This window comes from Malaclemys terrapin, chromosome 19 (assembly GCF_027887155.1).
Source record: "Malaclemys terrapin pileata isolate rMalTer1 chromosome 19, rMalTer1.hap1, whole genome shotgun sequence".
NCBI lineage: Eukaryota > Metazoa > Chordata > Testudines > Emydidae > Malaclemys > Malaclemys terrapin.
In genome coordinates this window covers 19,612,091-19,639,410 of record NC_071523.1, presented here as the reverse complement: position 1 = coordinate 19,639,410, position 27,320 = coordinate 19,612,091, and the positions used below count along the sequence as shown (strand labels likewise).

The 27,320-nt window shown below is 39.9% G+C and overlaps 1 protein-coding gene across 1 annotated transcript; it reads left to right on the top strand.

Moving 5' to 3' along the window:
* The first annotated feature begins 606 nt into the window (after positions 1-606).
* On the top strand, positions 607-26,941 carry WRAP73 (WD repeat containing, antisense to TP73). The gene is made up of 12 exons (XM_054008845.1): positions 607-942; positions 4,755-4,907; positions 5,495-5,611; positions 18,337-18,409; positions 19,892-19,995; positions 20,653-20,739; positions 21,237-21,371; positions 21,456-21,533; positions 23,119-23,224; positions 24,283-24,408; positions 25,366-25,557; positions 26,398-26,941. Exons 1-12 carry the CDS (start codon positions 874-876, stop codon positions 26,505-26,507), a joined length of 1,350 nt encoding a protein of 449 aa, XP_053864820.1. The 5' UTR covers positions 607-873; the 3' UTR covers positions 26,508-26,941.
* Positions 26,942-27,320: the final 379 nt, after the last annotated feature.

The following is a 27,320-nucleotide window of genomic DNA, read 5'->3' as shown; positions in this document are numbered from 1 at the left end:
CCCGCCCCCTCTGTCCGTCTGTCTGTCCCACACATATCCTGTCTGTCTGTCCCACACATACCCGGTCTGTCTTTCTGTCCCTACATACCTGTGTCTCTCTCTATCCCACACATACCTGCCCCCTCTGTCTGTCTGTCTGTCTGTCTGTCCCACAGATACCCGGTCTGTCTCTCTGTCTCTACATACCTGTGTCTCTATCCCATGCATAACTCCTCTATTTGTCTCTGTCTGTCTGTCCCACACATACCCCCTCTGTCTGTCCCACCCATAGCCGTGTCTCTCTCTAGCCCATACATACCCTGTCTGTCTGTCTGTCCCACACGTACCCCGTCTCTCTGTCCCACACATAACCTGTCTGTCTGGTCTACACAATGCCTCCCCCCCGCTGTCTGTCTGGTACCCCTGGGTCTGTCTCTCCGTCTGCCCCACGCACGCCCCTGTCTGTCCCACAGATGCTCCTGTCTGTCTGTCTGTCTGTCTGTCGCACCCCCACTCAATGCAGTGGTACCTGTTTCCCCCCCCCACACCCCGGACTACAACTCCCAGGCTGCCCCGGGGCGGGCCCGGCCCCGATAAGCCGCCCGGGTTCCCGGCGCCCTCCTGCCCGCTTCCGGCCCGGGAAGGCGGTTAGATCCGGCGGGGAGCGGGCGGGTTTGAATCGGGCTGTGGGTTCACCCCCCCCGCTCCACCCCCAGGGTCGCGGCCTGGCTCGGGCCCCCGGCGGCGGTTCTGGGGGAGGCCGCGTTGCCGGGGGAACGGGGCAGGCCGCGCTGGGGCCTGGGGTGACACCGGCTGGCCGCTGCCCCGGGCACTGGAACCGCCTCCCCGGGGGCCCGGGCCGGGAGCTCCCGGCGGCTGCTCTCGGGGCCCGCCATGAATTTCTCGGAGGTGTTCAAGCTCTCCAGCCTGCTGTGCAAGTTCTCGCCCGACGGGCGGTACCTGGTGAGTGGCCCGGCCCGGCCCGGCCCGGCTCTGCGACGGGCCCGAGACCCGCAGTCGGGCGGGGGCTGGTGCAGCCCGGGCTCTGCAGGGGCTGGTCTGGCTTTTGCGGGGCCTGGCTCCCCCAGAGCGCCCCCGAACCAGCACCCAGGGCAGGCTGCCCCCAGCGCTTCTAATGCTCGGGCAGCTGGGGGGTGGGTTTCGGGCAGTGCCTTGTGTTCCGGGGGCTGCAGTGCCAGGAAACCGGCACTCCGCGTGTCCCAGCCACCCAAGGAACCTCCCCCGTTATCCGGGGTCTCAAACTGGGGGTCGGGAGGTTATTACAGGGGGGGCTGCGAGCTGTCCGCCTCCACCCCAAACCCCCCTTGCCTCCAGCATTTATAATGGTGTTAAATATATAACAAGTGTTTTCAATTCATAAGGGAGTTGCCCTGGGGGGCTTGCTAGGTGAAAGGGGTCACCAGTACAAAAGTTTGAGAACCACTGCCTTAGAGCCTCAGGGAGAACCAGTTGAATTGGCAGGAAATGGATAACTGAAGTGAGAGAAGATTTGTAGATGTAGGAGGGTAGTTAACCTCTAGCCAAAAGGTATTCACTGCAAATATGTGACTCTTTCTAAACATTAATCTAAAACAAAGTACAGGTGAAACCGAGAATGACTGTAAAAAGCAACAGAGTCCTGTGGCACCTTTAAGACTAACCGATGTATTGGAGCATAAGCTTTCGTGGGTGAATGCCCACTTCGTCAGATGCACCCATGAAAGCTTATGCTCCAATACATCGGTTAGTCTTAAAGGTGCCACAGGACTCTCTGTTGCTTTTTACAGATCCAGACTAACATGGCTACCCCTCTGATACGAGAATGACTGGTGTCTAGAGTGTGTCTCATCTGGGCAGAAAACAGTCAACAGGGGTCTTGCAATGTCAGATGTAATTGTTATATCAAATAGTAAATGTCTTTTAAAATATAACATTTTATTTTAATGAACACACTTTTATTTTGAAGATAATGATCTTGTAGTGATGTTCCTAACCAGTGATACATTTTTGATATAAAAAATTTTTGTGAAAATTACATATGGAAATAACACATAATTAGTATAATTGTTGAGACTCATTAAATAAATTCAAAAGCAATGTTAATATTGATCACAACATTCAAGATTTTACTAGCAAAAACTCAATTTAATCTTCCTGGGAAATTTTATATTCCCGATAACCACTTATTTATTATAAGGCTTTACCAACTTTTTTAGTTTCCTAATAAAAGTATTTCAATAGTTAGTAAAACTTGCATTTATCATCCGTTCCTATACCCAGTGTATATAACAGAACAACAACAACAGACATGCAACTAACTTTGATAACATTTTAAATATGTAATCAAAGTATTGTATAGAAAATTAGTCATTAAGATTAAACTGTTGTTTTAATGTTCCTCAACTCTAGATATTTCATTACATACAAACAAACCAACAACAACAAAAATGGATGGGGGTGCGGGAGAGTATGATTATAGCCATTTATACTGTGTGGATTTAGTTAATGAAAAATGATCCTTCACATACTTTACAATATTTTTTTTCATTGTGAGTAATAGCAGCTGTTTAAAATATATATATATAGAAACATCTGTATTTATTGGCCTTGGTGCTTTTTGAAGAAACTGACTTTTGTTTTGAGAGGCAATAATTATTGGGGACGGGATGACACACTCCCTTGTTTTGCTTTGTGTAAGAATTAGCTGTAAGTTCTGCAGCTACGGCACTGCACCGAGTCAGGAGGCCTGTGTCTGTTCCCAGCTCTGCCACTGATTTGCTGGGTGACATTGGGCAAGTCACTTCACCTCTCTGCCTGTGTTTCCTCTCCTGCCCTTTCTGCCTTGTCTAGATAGATTGTAAGCTCTTTGGTATGTAGGGACTGCTGTACGTTGCCTAGCATAACAGGATCCCTATCTCAGTTGGGGCCTCTGGGTGCTACCATAATAGTGAACTTGAGGGAGAGACAAATAGCAGATCACTTAGTCTTTTGCAATCAAATCCTCGTACTTTGTGAGCTGTTTTCTATACTGCAGGTGATAAAAAAAGCATGAGTAATTAAAAAAAAAAAATAGTTTTAGCAAAATAATTTAGTGTGAACAGTCAAGTTACAATATATAACCTCTAAATTTTAACTTCTTTCACTTTAATGACTAAAGATAATGTCATACAGATTTTAAAATTTTATTAAGATGTTAAAAAAAATTGTGAACAGAGTTTGAGCATAGAAGTTTCTGGTTATCAGGGAATAACATACAGATTATCGAGGGTGCAAAGTTTGGTTTAAGATCAGGTGGCATGAGGAATACATAATCTGCAATATCCCCGATTGGGGGTAAAAGGTTGGTGGGTCAAAGTACAGACATTGAGATATGAGGGTATGAAGTTCATAGAGTGATTGTGTTTGGGTGTGGAGTATAATGAATGGATATGATGATGAGGATGGATTGACCCTCATTTGGTGAGATTTAATGTTTAGGGAGTTTGTGGTTCCAGTTCATATGATCCAACGGAGAAGGTCACTTGGTATTAAGTATTGTAGTGACACCTACTGGTGATCAGTTTCTTCATTACTTGCAGTTACTGTACATTAGTTTCTTCATTGCATAAAACTTCACTTTGAACTGACTGACTGTCAGACAAGATCTCAGCCCAGAAATTGAATTTTCAGGGTCAGGCTTGTTGCCAGTGAGCTATAAATTGCAAATATTTCTAATGCACTGGTTCTAATGCAATGGTTCAGTCAATTTTAAAGTTATGAGTCAAAACACAAAAAATTGCAAAGTTTAGACCCAATGTCTGTATTGTTTGAACAAGACACTTTTTAAAATCTTGAGGCACTGATCCTGCTATGAGCTGTCAGTTGTGCAATTGCTTACATGTGTGTTACTTCACTTGCTTGTTGTTCACTTACTCCAGAATAAGGCCTTAGCCAATTTTTCATTAAAAGGAAAACATGAAATGGAAGGAAAAATAGTTTTGAAAAGAAGATGCAATTGAATAGTATATAAAAGCAAATCGATATTTTCCCTTACTTATATAGGCCTTAGTCCTGAAAATACTTAAGCAGCTGCTTAACTTTTATGACTAGTGTCATTATAATAACCCACCCCTTTTTCTCTTTGTTTACTTTATGCATTTGATGATGCTTTCTGTATAGTCAGTTTCCTTTGTTTTTAAGGGCGTAGCAAAAGGAGAGAGAGAGAGAGAGAGAAAGAAAGAAAGAAAATAAACATTTTAAAATAATAAAATTGACTCAAAAGCCACAAAAATTGGCTGGGGAAGAGTCAGGGACATGTGCAATATTTGAAGCTACTTTAATTCATTTTTGAAATGGACTAGATTCAAGTTGCTTGTATCAGCTTAAAAAAACAAAAACAGTTTTTGTGATATAAATGTTTGAAAATGTTTTTGTACTTTAAATGTAAAACAAATTTAGTACCTTTTTAGAATAAAAAATTGGCCTGAAACCCAAACATTTCCATCCTTCAGCCTCGAAGACATAGGTGAGTTTTGTAAACTCTTAAAAAATAGATGGTTTTAATGTAACACTTGCTTTGGATTAATCTCTTTTTGCCTTCTTTTGCAAGTGATTGTGTAGCTCATACAAACCTACAAATCCAAAAGTATAAACTCTGGTGCATCCAAAACATCTAAACTCTAGATCAGTGTGGTAGAGTGCGAATGATGCAGCACAAGCCCTGGCACTCTTAAGTCTCAGTTAATAACTCTGATATGGGTGCGTCAGTTAAGCAGTTTATTTTTGTTTGCATTCAGGCTTCGTGTGTGCAGTACCGTTTGATAGTTCGAGATGTGAACAACCTCCAGATCCTTCAGCTGTACACTTGTCTGGATCAGATCCAGTACATAGAATGGTCGTCGGACTCTCTCTTTATATTATGTGCCATGTATAAACGAGGGATTGTTCAGGTAAGTACAGATACAGCATGGCGTATTGTTTCTGTCTAGAATTTACTAACTGCTAAATTGAGAACTTCTAATGTCAAGCACTAAGTGAGTGTCTTTGCCAAAGTAACTGACACTCTGATCAATAACACATGGTTTGAAGAAAGCGGAGGTTGCTGCTGTTTGTCAAAACCTTGATTAAAGGTTATTTGTTAGTTTGAAGACAAATAACATCAGAATAAAAACACTTGGAGCAAATGTTTAAAAACAAAAGCTGCTACCAAGGATCTCATACATCTATTATTTCAGAAGGAAATGAATACATGCAGACTCTTATTAAAGGGAGCAAAAACTTTAAAAAGGATGGGTATTCAGAAAACATGACAGAAGAAAATATGCTTTATGACTTGTGTTAATGCACAGAGATGTGCGGCTTACTTTTGTAATGGGATCCAGCGCCAGTCCTTCATGGCCAAAGGCTTTCAAAGGTTTCCTGACCCCTTGGTATGTGTTGATGGAATTTTCTTTCTTAGCTGTAGCGCGGCTCTGTGAGGAGAGGAGGTTTTGATGTGCTATTCAGTTTGCTGCACTGACTAGTCTCTCTGACCTAGGTCTGGTCCTTGGAGCAGCCAGACTGGCACTGCAAGATTGATGAGGGGTCAGCAGGATTGGTGGCTTCGTGCTGGAGTCCGGATGGTCGTCATATTCTCAATACAACCGAGTTTTACGTAAGCGTGAAGTCATGATTGTTCTGTAGAGTATCATATTACTGTCTGTACACAGCTTCTAAAATAGCCCAGAGCTCTTAAAGCTGTAGTGTTCTATTAATCAATGTATATGCACATTTTTTCTCATTTTAGATCAATTCTGATTTAATTACTGCTTGTTCTTTTAAGTTTGCTTTCTAATTTTTTGATGAAAAGGTGGACTACTGAACACTTGTGTCTTTCAAAATGAAATTATGCATTTAAAAAAAGATGATTCAGAACTGGCAAATGTGACCCAAAATTCAAATTTGGGCAAAAAACAAACATACATGTACAAACTTTTCCAAAATCTATGAACAGAAATGTTTCTAAAACTCTAACAGGAACAGTTATTTTTAAACAGATTTCCTCCCCTAAGGCATTAAGAGTCTGAAAGTGATAGTAATCTAACTGATTTTCATCATCCAAGCTGAGGGATGCAAAAAGTAAGCATAAGCATGAAAAGTAATACATAAGCAGAATTTTTTAAAAATGTAGTTCAAGTAATTTAATGTGATCTGAGTAATATAGGTTTATAGCATACTTTTTAAGTAAGAGTGCCCTTTTAAATAAAAATAAGGCAATGCTGTTTAGATAAATTATTTCGGAGACTTAGAACCTGACCTGCAGAAAGTTCCACATATGCCTAACTTTACTCATGTGATTAATCTTATTGATTTCAGTGGAACTTCTTGCAGGACTGAAATTAAACATGTATTAGTGCTTGCAGAATAAGGGCCTTAGTCTGGAATCCTAGCCAAGATATGACACTGGGAGTTTGGCCAGTATGAGCCTGGTTCAAAGCTCATTGAAAACAGTCGGAGGGGTTTCATACGTGTTTTCAGAACGATCTGATTTGATCAGGGCTCAGAGCAGTAACGGTAATAGTGAAAAGAAGCTAAGAACTAAATACAGTAAATTTGCCTTGCCACTGTATCTATTCTCTGTGAATATTCATAGGACTTGATATACCAGGGCTGTCACACCAGCAACTTTCATCAGCACTAAATTCACTTTTTAATTCAACAAATTAATAGTATCTGTGTGCTGCAGAATTCTTTAATGCTTATGGAGATTTCACCTGGCTGGATCTGAGCATCGTTTTAGAGGTAAAGGTGAGGAAATGACTTGAGAGGAAAATTCACTTCTTCATTCTACACAGTGGACCTTGATTCCTATAGCCTGCTCTTTTTACATGTGTGAAATTCCTATTATCAATGGGAGAAGCCTGTGCCAGCAGGGAGAGCAGAATATCAGAGTTGGTATCTTTGCTGTGAATGAGAGGAAGATTTTGTTCTGTGTGTGGACTGTAGAGAGTTAATGCAAGCCTTGAATGCTAACATTTCTAAGTGAGTGTGAGAGTGAAATTGAATACAACCAGAAAATATTTCATGACCCACACACTGGGATTTTTAACTGAGTTTCACATGGGAAACTCATTTGGTGTCAGGTGTAGGGAGAGAACAGTTTTCTGACTCTACATCAGCACTTCCTTTCTTTTTCCAGGGGACTGTGGTGACCATGGTGATGAATCCAGGAAAGAGATTCCCAGTTTTGATTGTCCTTGGTGGGGATAAAAATGAGTCCAGTTGTTCAAACTAAAGACAGACATATGTCTAACAGGCAGGATTGTTGTATTTTGAGAACCAAAACTGTGGGCGGCTCCTGCTGCTGCATGCTACAAGTAGGCTCATAATGGCACGTGCATGCGGGGGTGGACTAGTGAGTATTTTTTTTTTACGACCTATCAGAACTCAGTTTGACCCTACAGGATTTCATTTAAGCCTTTGCCAAGTTGGCATCTGTGCTGGGATAGGTTTTCTCTCCAGCTGTAAACAGGTTGCTAAATTAACTTGTGTCAGACAGCTGCTTGGGTTATGCCGGTGTCTGTGTTGTGTTTACTCTCTAGTACAGTATATCCATAGTCTCTACTGGACAGACAGTGTTTGAGACAGGAACTGTCATGATACTTAATATCATCGTATTATGTACATTATCAAGTTCAGGGATCATTTGACGGCTTTAAAGGTTCTGTTTTAACTCATACTGCTCAGATTTGGTAGCTTGACATTTTCATATAGCACCAACTAATTATGACTCAGACTTGTAATTCTTCAGGTCAATATGTAAGCTCCAAAATGGGTTAACTAATATCTTTTTATACTCTCACTACAATATGTGTGTGTGTGTGTGTGTTTAAAAAAAAAAAAAAAAAGTGGTTGATAGTTTGTTTCTAGCTACCTGTACTAGTTATAACTTTCTATAACTAAACTGCATATGCATTATTTTCATAGTGGGTGCTTTGTATGGTATATGAATTATAAACAAAGTATAAAGAACAGGAGTACTTGTGGCACCTTAGACTAACAAATTTATTAGAGCATAAGTTTTCGTGGACTACAGCCCACTTCTTCAGATGCATATATGCTGTCTGACACAAGTTAAATTTGTTAGTCTCTAAGGTGCCACAAGTACTCCTGTTCTTTTTGCGGATACAGACTAACACGGCTGCTACTCTGAAACAAAGTATAGTTCATAACACTGATTTTTTTTTTTCTGATCTGATTTGCATACAGGAAACCAACATTTAACTTAAAATAAATGGAAAACTTTTCCATGAATACTTCAAAGTCCATTCACCGCTCATGGTGTGCAAACTCAGTAGTGGATACCTTTTGAGAGAGACAGCATTATGTTGTATGTATCTAAGATCAATGCAAATCTGAAAACGTTTCAGTTTAAACTTGTTTTATTGCAAATGACAATCCTATATCTCCAAACATTATGGCATAATATCCAGGAATACAAAATGCTACAGGTAGATGGAATTGTAGGACTGGAAGGGACCTCGAGAGGTCATCTAGTCCAGACCCCTGCACTGAAGGCAGGACTAAGTATTATCTAGACCATCCCTGACAGGTATTTGTCTAACCTGCTCTTAAAAATCTCCAGTGACGGAGATTCTAACACTCACATGAATGATGCAATCGAAACATGCAGAGTGGTACATAGTTCAACTCAGTGACACGGTCTTGCTGGAAATAAAGTATAGAAAAGTGCTGTACTTTTCCTTATTTTATTTTTTGCTGAATACTGCCCAGCATTGTCATTTGTATTGGTAGTTATGATATATTGAGTTTAAACTAAGCTCAGCACAAATCCTTAACTTACATACTCTTAAAAACTAAATATTTTCTTTTGTGGGTCTTCTCCTTGTTTTGCTGCCTAATCTTTAATTGTAGTTAGCCCACACTTTAATATTTTCGAAGAGATTTAATCAATAATCAGTGGTCAGCAACTTTTTGAACGTTGAATTTGGTCCATTGAATCCAGCATCAGCCACTATAACTCATTACAGATCGCAAAAATAAAAGAGACCCTCTCCATCAAACATCTAAAAGTAGCAGTTGATAGCAAATATTTAAATAAAATTATAGGCTCTTGGTTTTAAGCAATAAACTATAAGCACTGTTTTCAGTTTTTGAATGGTGTGAAAAAGTAAGATAATTAGGATTAGAAAACATTGAGTACTATTTTTAATAAATAAGGAATGTGTTAACAAGAGAGATCATTTTATGTACCATTTGTAAAGAACCAGCTATATTAGGGATAACAAATAGTAATATTTAATTTAATGAAAGAGTCCCATACAATTACATCACATAATGGCAGGCAGACAGTTTTTTTTTTAAGTGCTTAAATACGAATACTAAATGTCTAAATATGAAGATGGGTGAACTTGAGTGCCGTGTATTAAATGAGGATATTGATATAACTGACATCAGAGAAACTTGGTGGACTGAGGATAATCAAAAAAGTACAGAATAAGTTGTACTGATGGGGGGAGTGGCACTATATGTGGAAGAAGGCGTAGAATCAAATGAAGTTAAAAATCTTGCCGACCACCTGACCAGGATGCTGATAGTGACAGTGAAATGCTCAGGGAGATTAGAGAGTCAATTAAAAATAAACTCCGTAATAATGGGGGATGTCAACTATCCCTATATTTACTGGGTACAGGTCACCTCAGGACAAGATGCAGAGATAAGGTTTCTTGACACCTTAAATTTTATTATGTTATGGTCACTATTACCAAGCAGTTCAACTATATTCACCTCTTGGTCGAGATCCTGCGCTCCACTTAAAACTAAATCCTGAATTGCCTCTCTTCTTGTGGACTCCAGGACTAGCTGCTCCAAGAAGCAGTCATTTAACATCCCTAGGAGGAGGGAGGGGGTGGGGACGCCAAAACAGCCCACCACGGTAGCATTTAATTTGAGAAAGGGGAACTACACAAAAATGAGGAGGTTAGTTAAACAGAAATTAAAAGGTACAGCGCCAAACATGAAATCCCTGCAAGTTTTCATGGAAACTTTTTAAAGATATCATAATAGAGGCTCAACTTAAATGTATAACCCAAATTAAAAAACATAGTAAGAGAACCAAAAAAGTGCCACCGTGGCTAAACAACAAAGTAAAAGAAGTAGTTAGAGGTAAAAAGGCATCCTTTAGAGAGTGGAAGTTAAATCCTATTGAGGAAAATAGAAAGGAGCATATACTCTGGCAAATGAAGTGTAAAAATATAATTGGGAAGGCCAAGAAAGAATTTGAAGAACAGCTAGCCAAAGACTCAAAAAGTAACAGTAAAAAAATTAAGTACATCAGAAGCAGGAAGCCTGCTAAACAATCAGTGAGGCCCCTGGCGATTGAGATGCTAAAGGAGCACTCTAGGAAGATGAGGCAATAGCGGAGAAACTAAATGAATTCTTTGTGTCTGTCTTCATGACTGAGGATGTGAGGGAGATTCCCCAACCTGAGCCATTCTTTTTGGGTGACAAATCTGAGAAACTGTCCAGATTGACGTGTCATTAGAGGAGGGTTTGAAACAAATTGATAAATTAAAACAGTAATAAGTTACATGGACCAGATAGTATTCACCCAAGAGTTCTGAAGGAACTCAAATATGAAATTGCAGAACTACTAACTGTGGTACGTAACCTATCATTTAAATCAGCTTCTGTACCAGATGACTGGAGGATAGCTACTGTGACAGCAATTTTTTTAAAATGCTCCAGAGGCGATCCCAGCAATTATAGGCTGGTAAGTCTAACTTCAGTACAAGGCAAATTGGTTGAAACTATAGTAAAGAACAGAATTATCAGACACCTAGATGAACACGATTTATTGGGGAAGAGTCAACATGGTTTTTGTAAAGGGAAACCTCACCAATCTACTAGAATTCTTTGAGGGGTTCAATAAGCATGTGGACAACGGGGAGCCAGTGGATATAGTGTACTTAGATTTTCAGAATGCCTTTGACAAGATCCCTCACCAAAGGCTCTTAAGCAAAGTAAGCTGTCATGGGATAAGAGGGAAAGTCCTCTCGTGGATCAGTAACAGGTTAAAAGATAGGAAACAAGGGGTAGGAATTAAGGGTTGGTTCTCAGAATGGAGAGAGGTAAATAGTGGTGTCTCCCAGGGGTCTGTACTGGGACCAGTACTGTTCAACGTATTCGTAAATGATCTGGAAAAGGGGGTAAACAGTGAGGTGCAAAAATTTGCAGAGGATACAAAACTATTCAAGATAGTTAAGTCAAAAGCAGACTGCGAAGAGCTACAAAAGGAGCTCACAAAACTGGGTGACTGGGTAACAAAATGGCAGATGAAATTCAATGTTGATAAATGCAAAGTAATGCACATTGGGAAATAATTCCAACTACACATATAAAATGATGGAGTCCTAATTAGCTGTCACCACTCAAGAAAGATCTTGAAGTCATTATGGATAGTTCTCTGAAAAATCTGTTCAATGTGAAGTGGTCAAGCAGTCAAAAAAGCTAACAATGTTGGGAATCATTAGTTCGTCTGTCTGCATGTTTCACAATGTGGGAGTCTATGTATCTTGAAGAGAACTCCGCTAGAATGTAAGGAGGGGGAAAGTAGACGTTTGTAATTAGCTATATAATGCAGATTGTTCGTGTGTGACTATAGGATATTGTCACATCCCACCCATCCTGCAATTTATGCCAATTTGATAAGTTCATTTCTCCCCTATAAATTATTGTAGATAATTCACTCCCCTGATTGATAGGAGATGGAGGCTTTAGGTTTCCACTTTTTCATTGTGACTCCCATGTTTACTAAAGTACAAAACAACAATCAGTAACGTCAATTCATCCAATATTTCATTAGGAATCATATTTTATGAACTGCATATTTCTGCGTTTTTTAGCTCAGTCAGGGAGTTAAAACACCAATGAACCTATTGTAAATTACAGCCACAGTTTTAAAAAGTGTGCTTTCTGTGCATATTAGAGCTAATCCTTAGTAATTGTAAATGGCTGTATTGGTTGAAAAATACTTTCTGTCAAGGAATGTGCCCTGAATAATCCTCTGAAATCCTGTGCTGACAGACACAGCTATGTAAGGAGGCCTTGTGACCCAGTCAAGTCTGGGACAAAAGTTGACAGTCACTTGAGATGCAAGTTTGTTTAAAATTGTGTTTTTTGTCTAGTGAAAATCGCCAGTCTTACACCTGCCTAAAGCTGTCAAAGTTGAGATGAAATCTCTACCCCAGCACTGGAGACTGTTTATCACGTTACCATCTAAATACTTTGTTATTCTCAGCTGTTTTTAGGCTATTTTAAAAATGCTGCTGCTTTTGGTTTGTTTTTCCACTGCAAAACAACAGCTGAAAACTTCCTGGACACCATTACCATTAGGATCTGAGTTTGACATTTCACTTAGTCCAGTCATCTACACTAAAGAGAGGATGTCTTGGGATGGTCAGTAAAGAAATGCTTGCAGCTGATCAAATCAGTTTTTCCCTGCAGCAGAAATTCTTTTTTTTCACAGAAAACTCTTGTTAAATTTTAAATGGCTGCTTTACCTGTTTTCACATGCTGTGAGCACTATACTCTACTCTCTTCCCTCCCTTCTTTGTTTCATTGATAGCAGAGACAATCTTTCTTGTGCTAGTTTGCATAGAGGTTTAGGGCAAGTATGTGGATAAATGTGGCTGTTACCATTGGGGATATGAAGGCTCTCTTGTCAATGGGACTAGTTGCAAGTTGACCATGAAATGTACACTGTATAATTATACTCTGCATTTCATCCATAGATTTCAAAGTACTTCTCAAAGTTTGGAAAACAATCTTCCTAACAGATGGGATAATTGAGTTGCAGAGAGTAAGAGCAATATCTTCAAACTTGGGTACCAGAGTTTAGGCACTTTAAGTGGCCTAATTTTTCAAGTGCCTGATGTTAGGCACCAACGTTTGAAAATGTTGGTCTGTGACTTGTTTAAGGTATCAATGAATCTCAGTTCTCGTGACTCCCAATTATATGCTTATTGTACTAGACCATAGCTGGTCCTCAAGTGACATATCTGAGCTGGACAGGAGAGCCTATGGGTTTTTATGTGTACCTGTACTCCAAAGGTGCATTAAGAGACTGAAGATATGTGCTTTGCCTACTCAAGAAGCCTGTGTGCCCACTATAAGACCTTCATTTAGTCTGGTATTTCTTCTCTAAAAGAAATATCTCTTTGTAACAGTTAGTTACAGACTTGTGACTCGTGTAACGTACTGGGTGTGCAATCTGAACCTGTCAAACCCTCAATATCATAATGACCATTTTATTTATTCATTATAAATGAAGTAACATACAGTTAAGATACATGTAGAAATATGTGCAGTAATATTAAAACATGCTCTGAGTGTCCATGTGAGCACATGCTATTGTAATAAAACACATATTTAATGGAACTTTACAGTGAAATTTGTCATAAATGGCTTCTCCAGGGACTGACAGAATGAGGGGGGATAAAAAAGAATTGTACCTGGTACAGTCGCAGATATTTTGGAGCTGTTTTAAGATTGGAATTGCATAATAAAGATTATGATCTCTTGTCTAGGTTTCTCTGCAATAGTGAACAGTAAATGTCTTTGAGAAAATATTGACTGCAAAAATGGTCCCCTTTTTTGGGCTATATATGCTTCATAGGTGTTTTCAGAACGCTCTGATTAAAAATGTAATAGTTTTTTATTTTAATCACTTTTCCTGTCTGTAACCATACTGTATCTGGATATACCTTTGGTGAGTTTTGTGCTTTCATATACGTGTATTTAAGCTTAGAAGCTACCAAACAGCACAAAAGCCAATAAAGTTCTTGGTTAGAATAATATATTGTATACATAATTTGCTTATTTATTCCAAACTGAGTATTCTCATCTGGTGTCTGAGCAAAGTTAGCTAGAGGTGCAGTCCATCCCTTCCTGTGCAGTGGAACTAGTGTGGTCCTGCTGTATGAGAAGACAGGCTGTTGGGCACCGATGTGGGGTTCATTCTGCACTGCTGTAAAGGGCAGAGCAGAGAGAGGGCAGGTGGCTCCTCTACCACCTCATTTCCCTCATGGAGTGGAGGCTGAAACAAAGAAGTTAGAGTGCCTCTACAGCCTGTGGGGAGGCTTGCTTTCTCCCCCCCTCTCCTCGTGGAGTTCACCCTTGGGTTGACTCAAGCAGCAGGGATTTGCCCAATACTGGAGGGCCAAGACTGTTTATGCAGGGGCAGGGCAGGAGGGCATCATGCTGGGGATTTGGACACTGGCACTCTCTGTTCTGCCTATTCTCTTCCTGTGGCACATACTCCTCCTGAGTCTCCTGTGGGCTGTAATGCTTTGGTCTAATTTCAGTTGTTGGGTTTAGTGTGCAGCTGTGGGTTGGTGTTGGTCACCTGAGACATACAGGAGGTCAGACTAGATCTGGTGGCCCCTGCTGGTCTTAAACTGAATGACACTTCCATAGCCAGTAGGTACTTGGTCAGGAGGCCAAGTCAGTGTTCCAACAATAAACTTGGATGCTTGACTATAACCCAGAACTTAACATTCAAGGCGTGTGTGTGTGGATTGGATTAAGGGAGAAACAGGCAAGTACAGTTAACTGTGCAATTAATAGGAGTAAGCAGGATGTCACTGTTGCAGTTGCTGTAGAAGAATGTGAGTAGGCATGGTGTTGGTATTTTTAAAGTAAATCTTGTATCAAGAACAGCCTAATGGTGTATTTTTGTGTGTCCGGAAGTCAACAGTTGCGGTGATATAAAACTTGATTATCAAAGGTCAGCCTAGTGCAGGGATTCTCAAACTTCATTGCACCCGCAATCCCGTTTGGACAATAAAAATTACTACATGACCCCAGGATGGGGGACCAAAGCCTGAGCCAGCCCAAGACTGGGGAAGTGGGGGCTAAAGCTGAAGCCCAAGGACTTCTGTCCCAGGCAGGGGCCTGTAATTTGAGTCTCAACGCCCAGGGCTAAAGCCCTCGGACTGCAGCTTTGGTCCTGGGCCCCAGCAAGTCTAAGCCAGCCCTGGTGACCTTATTACTATGTGGTTGGGACCCACTTTGGGATCCCGACCCACAGTTTGAGAACTGCTGGTCTAGTGGATTTTTGTTGAATTAATATATTACATACTCTTAAAGCTAGCACTATAGGCCCTTGCAGAGCTGTCTAGGGGATGTTCCAGGCCACGTGCTTTGGGGGAGCCCTGCAGGTCAGTGTGATTGGCCGGCGCCGCATGGGCGTCGGGTGAACCTGCTGGCTGGGGGAGGCTACTCCCAGCCCCACCCCTTCCACCCAAGGGAGAGCATGCACCCCGGAGTGCTGGGAGGGAGAGTGCACGGCGGCACCGCTGCAGCTGCCCCCAGCCCTGGAGTGCCGGGAGGGAGAGCAACGTGGCTCTAGCCCCCTGGAGCCCAGCAGCGCTGCCAAAGCGAGGCCCTGGGGGGAGAGGGGTGGTGGAGTGTGGGCAGGGCCACACCTGGCTGTTTGGGGAGGCACCGCCTCCCCTACCCACTCCCGACACGGTTGGTCCCATTAGCAATGTCACTTCCGCCCCAGGCCCCGCACCTCCCTAGGAATGGCCCTGGATCATTGATTCTTAGTTCATAAGACCCTAAATAGGAGTGATAGGAGCAGTTAAACACATGTCCTCTGCTCCCTCCTGCACTTTTTTCTTTCTTTTTGCTTGACATGAAAGAGGCTTGGGGGCCCAATTGGTTTTTTCTTTCCTGCTATCTAGAAACCCTGATTCAACTTCTAAGCGATGTCTTTAAATCTCTTTACAAGCTTCCTTGCTCTTTTTAAATTTATTCTTGTGATGCTCTATGTAGAAGCTGGTGTATTAAAAAAATAAAGTGTTAGTCCTTTTGCCTTGGGCCTCTCCTGATGCTTCTCTGTAGAGGTGACATTTAGCAGGATTCTTTGAAGTGGAATTTAAGTATTTCAGTTAGGACATGGGAGCAGCACTAGACTTTACAGTTTGCTCCAGGTATTGGGTGTGAGAGTGCCCACAACCAGGTGATCAAGTGCAGCCAGGATCTTACTTGGTGGCAAGAAAATGCATTCTAGTAAAATGAGAGAAGTCTATAAAAATTGCTGTAGGAACATAAATGCCACAGCTGATCAGACTAGTGGTCCATTCAGCTTGGAATCCCATCTCCAATGGTGTTCAGTACCAGTTGCTTCAGAGGAAGTTGCAAGAATTCCTATCATGGACAACTGTAAAGTAAACTAACCATGGTGGAAGTTCCCCCCCGTCTGGCAGTGGTTGGTTTATGCCTCAAAGGGAGAGACTTCCTCTATCTTCAGAATTGTTATAGATCAACCAATGTAACTGTAGATATAGCCATAAATATTCTAGGTTTTATTTTTTCCCCTTTGCTCGGTGGAAGGGTTAAAATCAATACATAGAGTGATGTGGTTAAACACTGTACTAGGCCTACTTTGCTATTGTTCGTAAGATTTGGTGGTGCTGCAATAGTTTCAGAAAAGATTTCTTGGTGTCCCACTGTACTGTACCTGTCACTTTCTTGTAGTATCCCCTTGTTATAACAAAATATTGAAAAAGCTAGAAAAAAATTATATTGGAAAACATTCCTCTCTCCAAATATAAATGCAAAGGTTCACATGAGACACTGATGAAGACACGTGTCTGGTGTTGCTGCCGTTGCTATGGTAGAGTAAGTATTTGTTTTTAATTGAATAATCTGCAGATGGTAATGCAGAGCTTCTATAATACAGGCTGTGACCTTGGCCTGTGGTGGAGAGGCCTGTTTTGCAGCTGACTGCTCTTTCTATGGTTCCCAAATTCTTCAGGTGCATGAGTCTCCACAAATACCCCAAACACTATGTAAATGGTTCATATTGATTCTTTTGAAAATCAAGTCCTTCCAATAATTGCATAACATGTCACTTTGCTGTTTGTGTGGTTGAGAAAGGGGAAATTAAAATGAAAATTGGTTAGCGCAGGTCTTGATTTTTTTGAAACTGAAAAATACAGTGAAGAGTCAGTAATTAGTAATCTCATCCCAAGAGATGCAGCATGTCACTTTTAAGTTGACATTGCTGTTTCCTATTCTCATATCATTCACTAAGGACCTAAATACAAGAAGAATTTCTCACCTCTTGCCAGCCTATGTATTTCACATTCTTCCAGATTCCTGAGATGGTTTAGAAATCGCACAAATCTGTACAAAAATGATTTCCTAATACATGCTGGCAGTCATGATGCTAGCTCTTACACTACTATCAGCATTTAATAATTCTTAATGTAAATTTTAATAAAGTATTGTTGGCCCTATTAACTTCCTGCTTCTTTTATACATCTCATCAACATTGTATTGCTATGTGCTTCCATTACTAAATTGGAATAAATATCATTGACTGAAAAGTAGGGATGGGGTTTTGTTTGCGGGAACCTAACATTCCTAGCAATCAAAGCTCACAAACTTCCTTAGTTAAACCCACAGAAATAAGGAAATGAAAGGATAAAGCTAATCTGTAGTTGACTAACTCCTCTCATTGTGCCTAAATGTTACAGCACACATATGTATGTTCAGTTTTGTATAGAGGCTTGCACATTAAGGTTAGTTACACTGGTCTGGATCCTCAAAGGGTCGATTTCAGCAGAAGCAAGGATCTTAAAATACCTTTGGGAATCTGGGCCATACTTCCAAAGTGTAGTACTGGGGATCTAGCTTGTTGTAGCTCCCAAGTTCACTTGCATTTTTAATAACCTGATCTCTTATTAAGCACTCTACCTTGAAGCTTTTTAGTTTTGTTTTAAAAGGAGACATAGTACCCAACCTGGTCCAGAACTCTGGCAACAGAACCCTGGGCTATCTGTAAAATGGCATATTAGATATATGTCTGGAAGAGGGCTGGGTATGTTGTTTTGTTGGAATCTCCAGCCTTTGGGCAAACAGGAGTGCCAATCTCCATGTGTCCTGGATAATTCTGTATACTACAGTACAACACAACTTGATTATTTTATAATGACTTCTATATAAACTCCACCTGAAAACAATTTACAGAACTAAATAAAACAGGATAGCTGTATATCTGTTAAGTTTGAAGCTGTTTTTAACTTGATCAATTACAATATCTAATATGTGAAGGGCATTACAGAAGGGTTATACATTTGTTAGGAAAAGGGTTTTTTTAATAAAACCTCAAGTGCAATCTAACACAGAGACACTAAGATTTAAGTGGAACAGTTTTAAGAAAAGTTTCTGGTTCCATGTTCCAGTCTGTTTTAATGTGAGACCCTCCCAGTACAAAAAGTTTAGTGTTGAATTAGATTCTCTGTACACTTTTTTTTTAAATCTGCAAAGATAAACAAATACTTCCCTGTCTCTTTCTCTTTCCAACAGCTACGGATAACTGTCTGGTCCTTGTGTACAAAATCTGTGTCTTATATCAAGTATCCCAAAGCTTGTCAGCACGGTGAGTATATCAGACCTAATATAGGAAGAGTATTCTTAATATGGCAATAAAGGAAAATGGAATTTACATATGATGATCAAGCATATGTTTATGGTCAGGGTGTATTCAAATACCTTCCCACTGATGCTTGTAGATCAGCCTGGAGGGACACGCACATCTTATTTAAGGTACGTCCGCACATACAGACGCTGCACGCCCAGCTAGCATGGGTATAAATAGCACTGTAGACAGGGAGACCCAGCGTAGGCAAGTAGAGTGAGCTACACACCTGAACCCTAGGGTATATATCTACATGTCTCTCTACGTGCCCAAGCAGTGCCTTCCACATCTACACTGCTGTTTTTTAGCAATTAATGTCCAGCTGCCAGAGCTTTCTCCAACTCATTTGAAAGGCTCTAGTAGGGAGGAGGCAGAGGGGAAAGGCTCCAGCAGCTCCCCGAGAGAGAGGTGTGGACACAGCCTGCCTTACGCTGGGATGTGTAGCTACGTGTACCCTACATGTCCCCACAAATATAGACGAGGTCTTAGTGAGCTCAGTACCAGTGCACTACCATTACTGTTTGTGTGAACCCTGGGAGCTAATCTGCAGTCATCGTAGTCTTACTAGGAATGAGAAGTAAATATTACATTTAGTTTATGCACCTGTCCAACTTCCAAACACCAGTGAAAAAGAAAAGATACTGAACAAAACCATTGCCAAGTCTGCTAGAAATCAGTAATCTAGTATTTTCTGTAGCTAGTGTAGTTAGAGACTGGATTGTGACACAAACCCAGAACAAAAAATAGGGAGTATAAGTATCCCCTCTCAATTGCTCATCTTTTTGTTACGCAACTGTATTCAGTCCTCATATACATGTATGTAACAGGGTGACCGATTCTAGGATCCTGCACAGAGACTCAAGGCTCCTCAGAGTCATCTTAATGTCAGGTGCTTGAACCACGTAGGAAGATTCAGAGTATTTACTGCTGAGTCAGTAGCAGGTGTATTTTGTTACCTGAAGGCAGGATGGAAGAGAGGCTGAAATATCCCTCTCACAGAAGCAAAGGGAACTAAGGTGGGAACAGAGGAAATTCTTTAGGGAAAATACTGGGTACAACCAAGCTTGGTAAGGGAGATCTGAGACTGAAACTTGTTGTATTACCATGAAGGTCAAAACGGAGGAAGGGGGTAAGAATGGCCTATGTACAGTATATCCTCTTCAGAGAAGGGTGGGAACTCCATCTGTTCGGTTTTTTAGATTATAGACTCTGCGGGACAAGGATTTTGTTTGCTTGAGTCTCAGTGAAGTGCCTAACACGCTTTTTGGGCATCTAATAGGTATTCAAAAATGATTTCCAATCATCATTCACATTTTTCTGAATAAATTCTTTCTTCCAGCTGATCTGGCTCATAATTGTTTTCAGCTTTGGTGCTTTAATAGGGCCAGTTTCACAAGTATATGTATTACTGGTCCGGACTGTATTTTCTAATCTCTCTGGCAGGAATAGCCTTCACGAAGGATGGTCGCTATATGGCGTTAGCAGAGAGGCGTGACTGCAAAGACTTCATTAGCCTCTTTGTATGCAGTGACTGGCAACTGCTGAGGGTAAGATATGTCCTTGCCTTCCACTGCTGTTGCACAGATATAAAGTGTACTCTGCATAGTGTAGAGTATAACTAAATTATTAAACAACTCTAATGCTCCATGTTAGACTTGGCATTTCTTCTGATGTCTCCTTCATTGGCCTGCAGGTGCGTGGGAAGGCAGAAAAATTCTGCTTCAGATGCCACATACAGTAATGATAAGGCACTACATTTTTTTTTTTTTTTTTTTTATTGTGAGAAGCATTCAAATGTTCTGGCTTAAATCTGAGTAATCATATTGACAGTAAAATACATTGCAGAAGCACCATGATCAGACCTTGCTTTTGCCAAAATGATGATCTGAACAACAAGTTACAACATAAGAGAATGTGGTCTTTTTATTAGAAAGTGCACTTTGTTTCAAAAGATCTTGATTTTGTATAGTTTGGTAGGAGAAAATAAGGAAGCGGTGAATGTAGTGTATTATAATAAAAGGAAAGGAAATGTTTCTATTTTATACAGTCAGACATATAAAAGGATGTGTTACCTTTACACATTTTAAAAAAAAAAAGTTAATATACTAATTTAGGATTTTACTTTTAAAGTCAGGTGCACCCATACATTTTAAGTACAGTTTTTAAAACTGATTCGTTGTTTTGTTTTCTCTGCTTTTGGGAAGCATTTTGACACTGAAACTCAAGACCTATCTGGGATTGAATGGGCTCCTAATGGCTGTGTGTTGGCAGTGTGGGATACCTGTCTGGAGGTATGAGAAAATACAGATTATTTCTGAAGATCTTGAACATTTAATTAAGGGCTCCTGAAGATATTAAGTCGACTTTTCTGGCTGCTACATAGAATGCAGTCCCTTTATTTAAAAACAAAAAAAACCCCCAAAACCAGGGGCTTTAAGAAACAATTTGTAATATTGTACGTGGGTATTGGTGATGGGTGTCAAAAACTGTTGCTTAAATCTCCATATAAAGTTATTGTTACCAAATTATCCTACTTATATTTTCCCATAATTTAAGTATCTTTTAAAAAAAAAATTAATTTACCAACTTGGTTTTAAAAATTGCAGAAGATTCTAGCAACTATGCAAATAACTAATTGCAGAATTAGTTTATAAGATATAGAAAAGGGAAACTCCATTTTGAACATCTGTGCATTTGAGATGGGGATGGTTTGAAAAAGGAGTCACTTAGTCTCTATTAGTTTTTAACAGTGTCACTAGTCTTTAAATCAAATCAATTTGTGTTACAGTATAAAATCTTGCTGTACTCCCTTGATGGCCGTCTGCTGTCCACATATAGTGCATATGAATGGTCACTGGGTATTAAATCAGTTGCCTGGAGCCCCAGCAGTCAGTTCTTGGCGATTGGTAGCTATGATGAAAAGGTAAAAAAGGAATTTAAACCCATTCAGGTCAGTTGCAAAATGTTGTCATAGCAATCCCCTCTTACTACACTTTCCTTGAAATAGGTGCGTATCCTGAACCATGTGACTTGGAAGAAGATTACAGAGTTTGAACACCCTGCAACCATCGCTAACCCAAAGATAGTAAGTATAGAATGGGGACCCATTGGATCATTAGCAGCAGTTTGTTTGATATCTTTGGCAAAAGCTTTTTTACTTTGACTGAAGTCCTGCTTTCCTGCTGATCTGCAAATGCTGCTAAGGAAATTGAATGAAAATGTTGAAGTAAGGAAAATAGATTAATCATTTTTAGTTGACTTTTTCAGTGAATTCTCTTTTCTTTTCCCCTCCATCCCACTTTTCTCTATGTAAGGGAGTCATGGATAATTATTGCTAAGTACTAATATCTTCGGATAGAGGTGGTGGCTGTGTTTACAGACTGGGTTTGCATGTGGTGGTGTACCCACGTGCTCAGAAGCTGAACATGAATGAGAATTTTGTGTATATTGGCACTATACAATTTGCAGTATGTGAATAGTGTTGGATTTGATTTGAAGTGTTTTATGATCACACCTAATCTCATTTGTATAGGCAAATCCAGCTCACTTAATGAGCATTTTCTGTAAATGTTTGTCACAATCTGGTTTTTTATCCTTGCACATGTGAAGTCTGTGGCCACAGTTTTTACAGTTCTCAGCAGGGAGATAACTGCATATTCTACTTCAAAATCACAGGCTCTCTGTCCTCACCCTTTTTGAGGTAGAATCTCCATTGGTTGTAATATTACATGTCCAACAGAGGGGACAGAACAGGTCTGACATAATATGTTTTATTAAGGATCAGTGTTTGTGGTGTGCAGACTTAGATTTAGATTTTTTTTTTTAATTTATCATTGTTGCTTATCAAGGAGTCTGACAGGCAGAATATGCTTAAGTAAAATGTCTCCTTGCTAGAAAACAGTTCTGGTTCTGTGGTAGCTGTCTTCATTATTGCTCTTTATTTTCTCTTCTGGTCAACGTGACTCAAGCATTCTAGATATAAATCTGGTTGTTGCAGCACCCAAATGTATTAGCTATCCTTCAAATTCAGAATTAAGAATAAAAATCTCTACTTGAGAGGTAGAATGATAAACAAATGAAATAGTTCTTTCCCTTTCCATTGGAAAGACGAGAACTCCTGCTGATAGTTAGATTGGGAGCTCCAATTTAGTCACATTGTTAGCATTTCATCACTGTTTCCTTTAGTATTATCACATTAACATTGCTTGTTTGCAGTGGTTTACAATGGCATGGAATGAAATATTGCATGTGTTATCAGGAAAAAAAACTGTCCTGCTGTACTAAAGATTGCAGTTATTCCCAAAGTCACTTTCAGTTGGTAAGGGTTAGGAAGGTGCATTCTGTTTGACTCATTTTACATAGACTCTCCAATGACAACAATTGGATTATTTAAAGTTCCATACACTGTCCATTTCTGTAGTACACAATTGCTTTTTCTGATTGTGGGCCCAATTTTCAAATATGGACACCATCAGGTCTCAAAATTCACTATTTCCATGCCCAAATCTGCCTGCTCCCAGTGTACAATAGCAAGGAGCATTGAGAAACACTGTAAATTTAAAATGAATGTGCCTTAATGCTCATTTTCAGCACGGGATGTGGAGGACTCAACACACTAGGTTCAAATCTTGCTAGGCCCTTTTGTGAAACTGTCTTCTCCTTCTGTGCAGATTGTATATAAGGAAATGGAGAAATCCCCAAGAGTTGAAACAGAGAGCCTTGCCTTCCCTCCAGCCAGAGCACAAGCCAGCGCTCTCTTCAGCACACAGAGTAAATGTAAGCAAACTAAAATGAACCACTTTAGAATATCTGTGGTGTAAAATATTTAAGCCTTGTAAAGCAACATTATATCACACTTTGCCTCTGAAGGCAGGGGCAAAACTTAGGTTGCTAAGGGGAAGCCCATTCAGTTAAATGCAAGACCTCAAAGGATGTGTTTTCCTCAGCTAGAAAGGATGGTGGTTGCAGAACGGGGGCTAAGGATGAAGATCTTAACTTAAGGGCAATGAAGGGCTCCAGGAGAGGCATGGCAAACTTTGGGGGTGAGTGTGGGTAGACGTGATAGACAACCCCCACCCCTTCCTAATGTTTTATTTGTGCAAAATGTGCCTCAGAACAGGGTGATTTTTGGCTGGTTTAAGTCTCTGCAACAGTGATATTTCTTGTCTAGAATTATATTAACTGCTGCAGATAATGCAGAGTAGATAGTCATCTTATTCTAGGAGGCTTCAATCAATGGGAATTTCCACACTTAAAAAAAAACAATTCAGAAGATATGGCAACCTAAAGCCTCTCTAGCTGCCTGTATTGAGGATAGAAACCCTGCCTTTTTGTATGGTCAGGTGGAGAAACGGGTGGCTACATAAGGAAGGGTACATTACTTTTCTCTAACAAGTTCTGAACTTAAATTAGAATTATTAAAAAATTCCACACCTTTACTTTTTCAGACAACAGTCCCTGATCTCTTTAATACTACCGATATTTGAGTGTCAAATATCAATATATACTATTATAGTGCTGAACAGTCATTAACTAGTTCAACTTCATTATTCCCTTGCCTTACATGGGTGTTAATATGTGAGATGTTATAAAACATGAGTCAAAGTTAGGAGATCTTGATTGTATTCATAGCTTTGTCTCAGACGCTTGTGTACCTGTTTTTCCTTCTATAGAAAGGAGAAATACTATCTGACAGGTATGTTGAGACAGTTTGTAAAGATCTGCAGTATATTACTATTTTCCTATCATTACAGAGATAACTGTTTTAAGTTAGAAATATTACGGCCAAGTCCATATGGACTTGCTTATTAAAGTGCTTTTATTTCAAATTTCAGATGACATTTCCCAGGTACCAGTTTCTTTACAGTATATCAAACCGGTTGCTGATCGGGCAAATCCCAGAATAGGAATTGGAATGCTGGCATTTAGTCCAGATAACTGTTTCCTGGCAACGAAAAATGGTTAGTACCTAGTGGGCTATATTTTAAAGGAGAAACCCTTTTGGTATTGTCTAGATTTTGTTGTTTCTGCTAGAAATAAACAGTTCACAATTAAGTAATTTACTTGTTTGTATTCTGGCTGCAGCTAGAGGCCCCAGTTGGGATTGAGGCTAGCACTGTACACAGAGGGACTTCAACCTTTAGCATAAACCACTAAGCTGTGGGACCAGCTATTATTTGCTGCATGAACTCATAGCCTTGACTTTAAATAACATGTGCTAAATTATCTCCCTTCACTCACTATCCTGTATACATAATCTTGGCCAAAAGCCATCTCTTCTCCCCTCCCTGCACAAAATCATTTTCAGAATTTTTCAAAATATTAGTCATTAATTTTGCATTAGCAAGAACTGTGGGAGGTCTGGACTTTATGTAACCTTTTCCCTTGTAGATCTGGAGCTCTGTATATCAGGATATAGCATTCTCTGGTGCTAAGGTGTTATCAAAGGGAAAAAAAAATCTTATGAAACTGGTGGAAGGGTGGGAGGAAATGTTCCTAGAGGAGAAATGTTCACATGATAAAACCCACCAATAATGGCATCTCTATGTAGTTTTAGAAAAGCCAGTGAAGGGAAATTCTATAGATTGAATTACTCTTTTTGTCGTAGTGGCAATTTCCCCAAGGAAGGCGAACTGCCAGAGTACTGCTGTACTGTACTTAACACTCCAAGCCCTCTGTACACATTCCGAGTGATGTCACCTTTCACCATTTCTTAAAGGGATAATGAGTTAAGTGTCTTGTAAGGTTATGAATCATCAGTGCTAGTTGCCCAGACTTTTCTGCACCAGTGCTGCAAGCAGTAGTTTAGATAGGCTGTTGGTAGTGAAGCTCATTTAATGTGAGAGATTGCAAAGACATTGCATATAGTGTTGTGTTCCTTACACTATTCTAACCATTTCCCTGGCCGTTTCTAACAGATAACATTCCTAATGCCATCTGGATCTGGGATGTTCAAAAGCTGAAACTGTTTGTAGTCTTGGAGCAGTTGTATGCTGTTCAGTTGTTCCAGTGGGATCCACGTCAACCTCGACTTGCCATATGCACTGGGAATAGCAAAGTGTACCTGTGGTCCCCAGCCGGGTGTGTGTCAGTGCAGGTACCAATGGAAGGTAAGGCCGCCTAAAACTACTGCTGCAAGTCAGAATCAGTAGTTTGTTTAATTAATATAAATAAATTATTGTACTGTTAGTGATGTTTTGACTGCTTGAAGTGATCAAACATTTTGGGTACTTAGTCACATTCTCATAATCTCTTGAATGTAGGGAAGAATGGCACAAAGCTTACATCTAAGGTAATTCAGTTATTGCCCTAGCATGGTAATTTGACATGTAAATAGAAACACATTAAGGTTTTGCTTTCATATCAATTAATTTTATATGGACGCTGTAGCTGTCTGATATGCCAAAATAAGAACTGTATAGTGCCTACTATATTTTTGGGTACTTTAAACATTAAAATTCCAAAAGCACCACAAAATAACATGAAATCTGAATCTTAAATCTACTCCAAAAAGGTAGAGTTAAGGTTCCTGTCTATCCTTTCCTCTATTCCAATATGCAGGTACACAGTAAGATCTTTCAGCGGACTGTAATATTAGCTGGGTAATTGCTTTACAAATATCTTTTCTGCTTGCAAGTTCAGTATTATAGTAAATATAACCTTTTGCATGCTTCTTGGCTTAACATTTTCTTCCATGGAAGTACTACTACCTGCAGTGTCTGGTTGCAGATCTTTGCAACAGTGATAAATTTTGTGATATTTACTTGCATTAAAATAATATGGTTAAGCTCAACTACAATGGTATGTACAGTACAAAATTCTGTTCACTCAAGCCTCTTATCTCTTACTGATGAAATTACTAAGCTACTCCAACTAAGAAAAGATTTCTGGAACAGAATTATTTTAACTCTTGCTTTCTTACTACTTATTTCTTTAATTTGTATCTGCAGGTGACTTCCAGGTCCTCTCGCTTTGCTGGCACTCTAGTGGGGACTCTATGGCACTTTTGACTAAGGATAACTTTTGCATGTGCTACTTGGAAAGAGAAGAGGTAAAATAAGAGTAGATAAAGGAACCCCTCCCTCTGCCCCCAAGGCTAGAAAAGCCTACTTTGCAAATAGATCTTTGTGGAAAAAGTGCTGCTATATCTATATGGAACAGATAAGAATGGGCAGGGCCTCATTGTTCAATAGGAAGAGATTTTGTAGTAATAGCAAATCTTATGTTTGGGGGAGTGTAAGAAGACTCCCTTGGGTGAAGTACTGTGATAGTTACTTGAATGAAGTGTGTTCGACAAAGCAATTTAGAAAGAGCTCTTTGATTTTGCAACTAAAATTATGGAAACTAGCAGTCTGGATTTTATGAAGTTTAAGGGTTCAAAGAGTTAAACCTTATTTTGAACTTCTGTCAAAATATTTTCTAAAATGGTATGTTTGTAAATAGTGTATAGAAGTTATTTAATTTGTATAAATGTCAATAAACATTTTGATAGCTTCTGCTAGTGTGGCTACAATCAATCTATCAACCCGGCACTATCCTAAAGTGTAGAATCCTCTACATTCATATTCTGAGCTGGAACGGAGGTTTGAAATGCACATGTACATATCACTGTTGCTGTTACCCTGATTCAAGTGGACAGTGACTAACTGCATACCATTGTACATCAATCCTCATACCCCAAGGACACAGGGTTCAAGAAAGCTAGAAAATTGCCTTTTATTCTATTTTCATGGAGTAGTGTACAAATTCATAGATTGGTCTTTGCATTTAGGTCACTCAATACAGTCAGTGACCTATTCTATTAGAATTAAATATGGAATGAAATGCATATAGTTGTTAGACCCTGAATACTTGGAAGGAATCAGTAACTGCA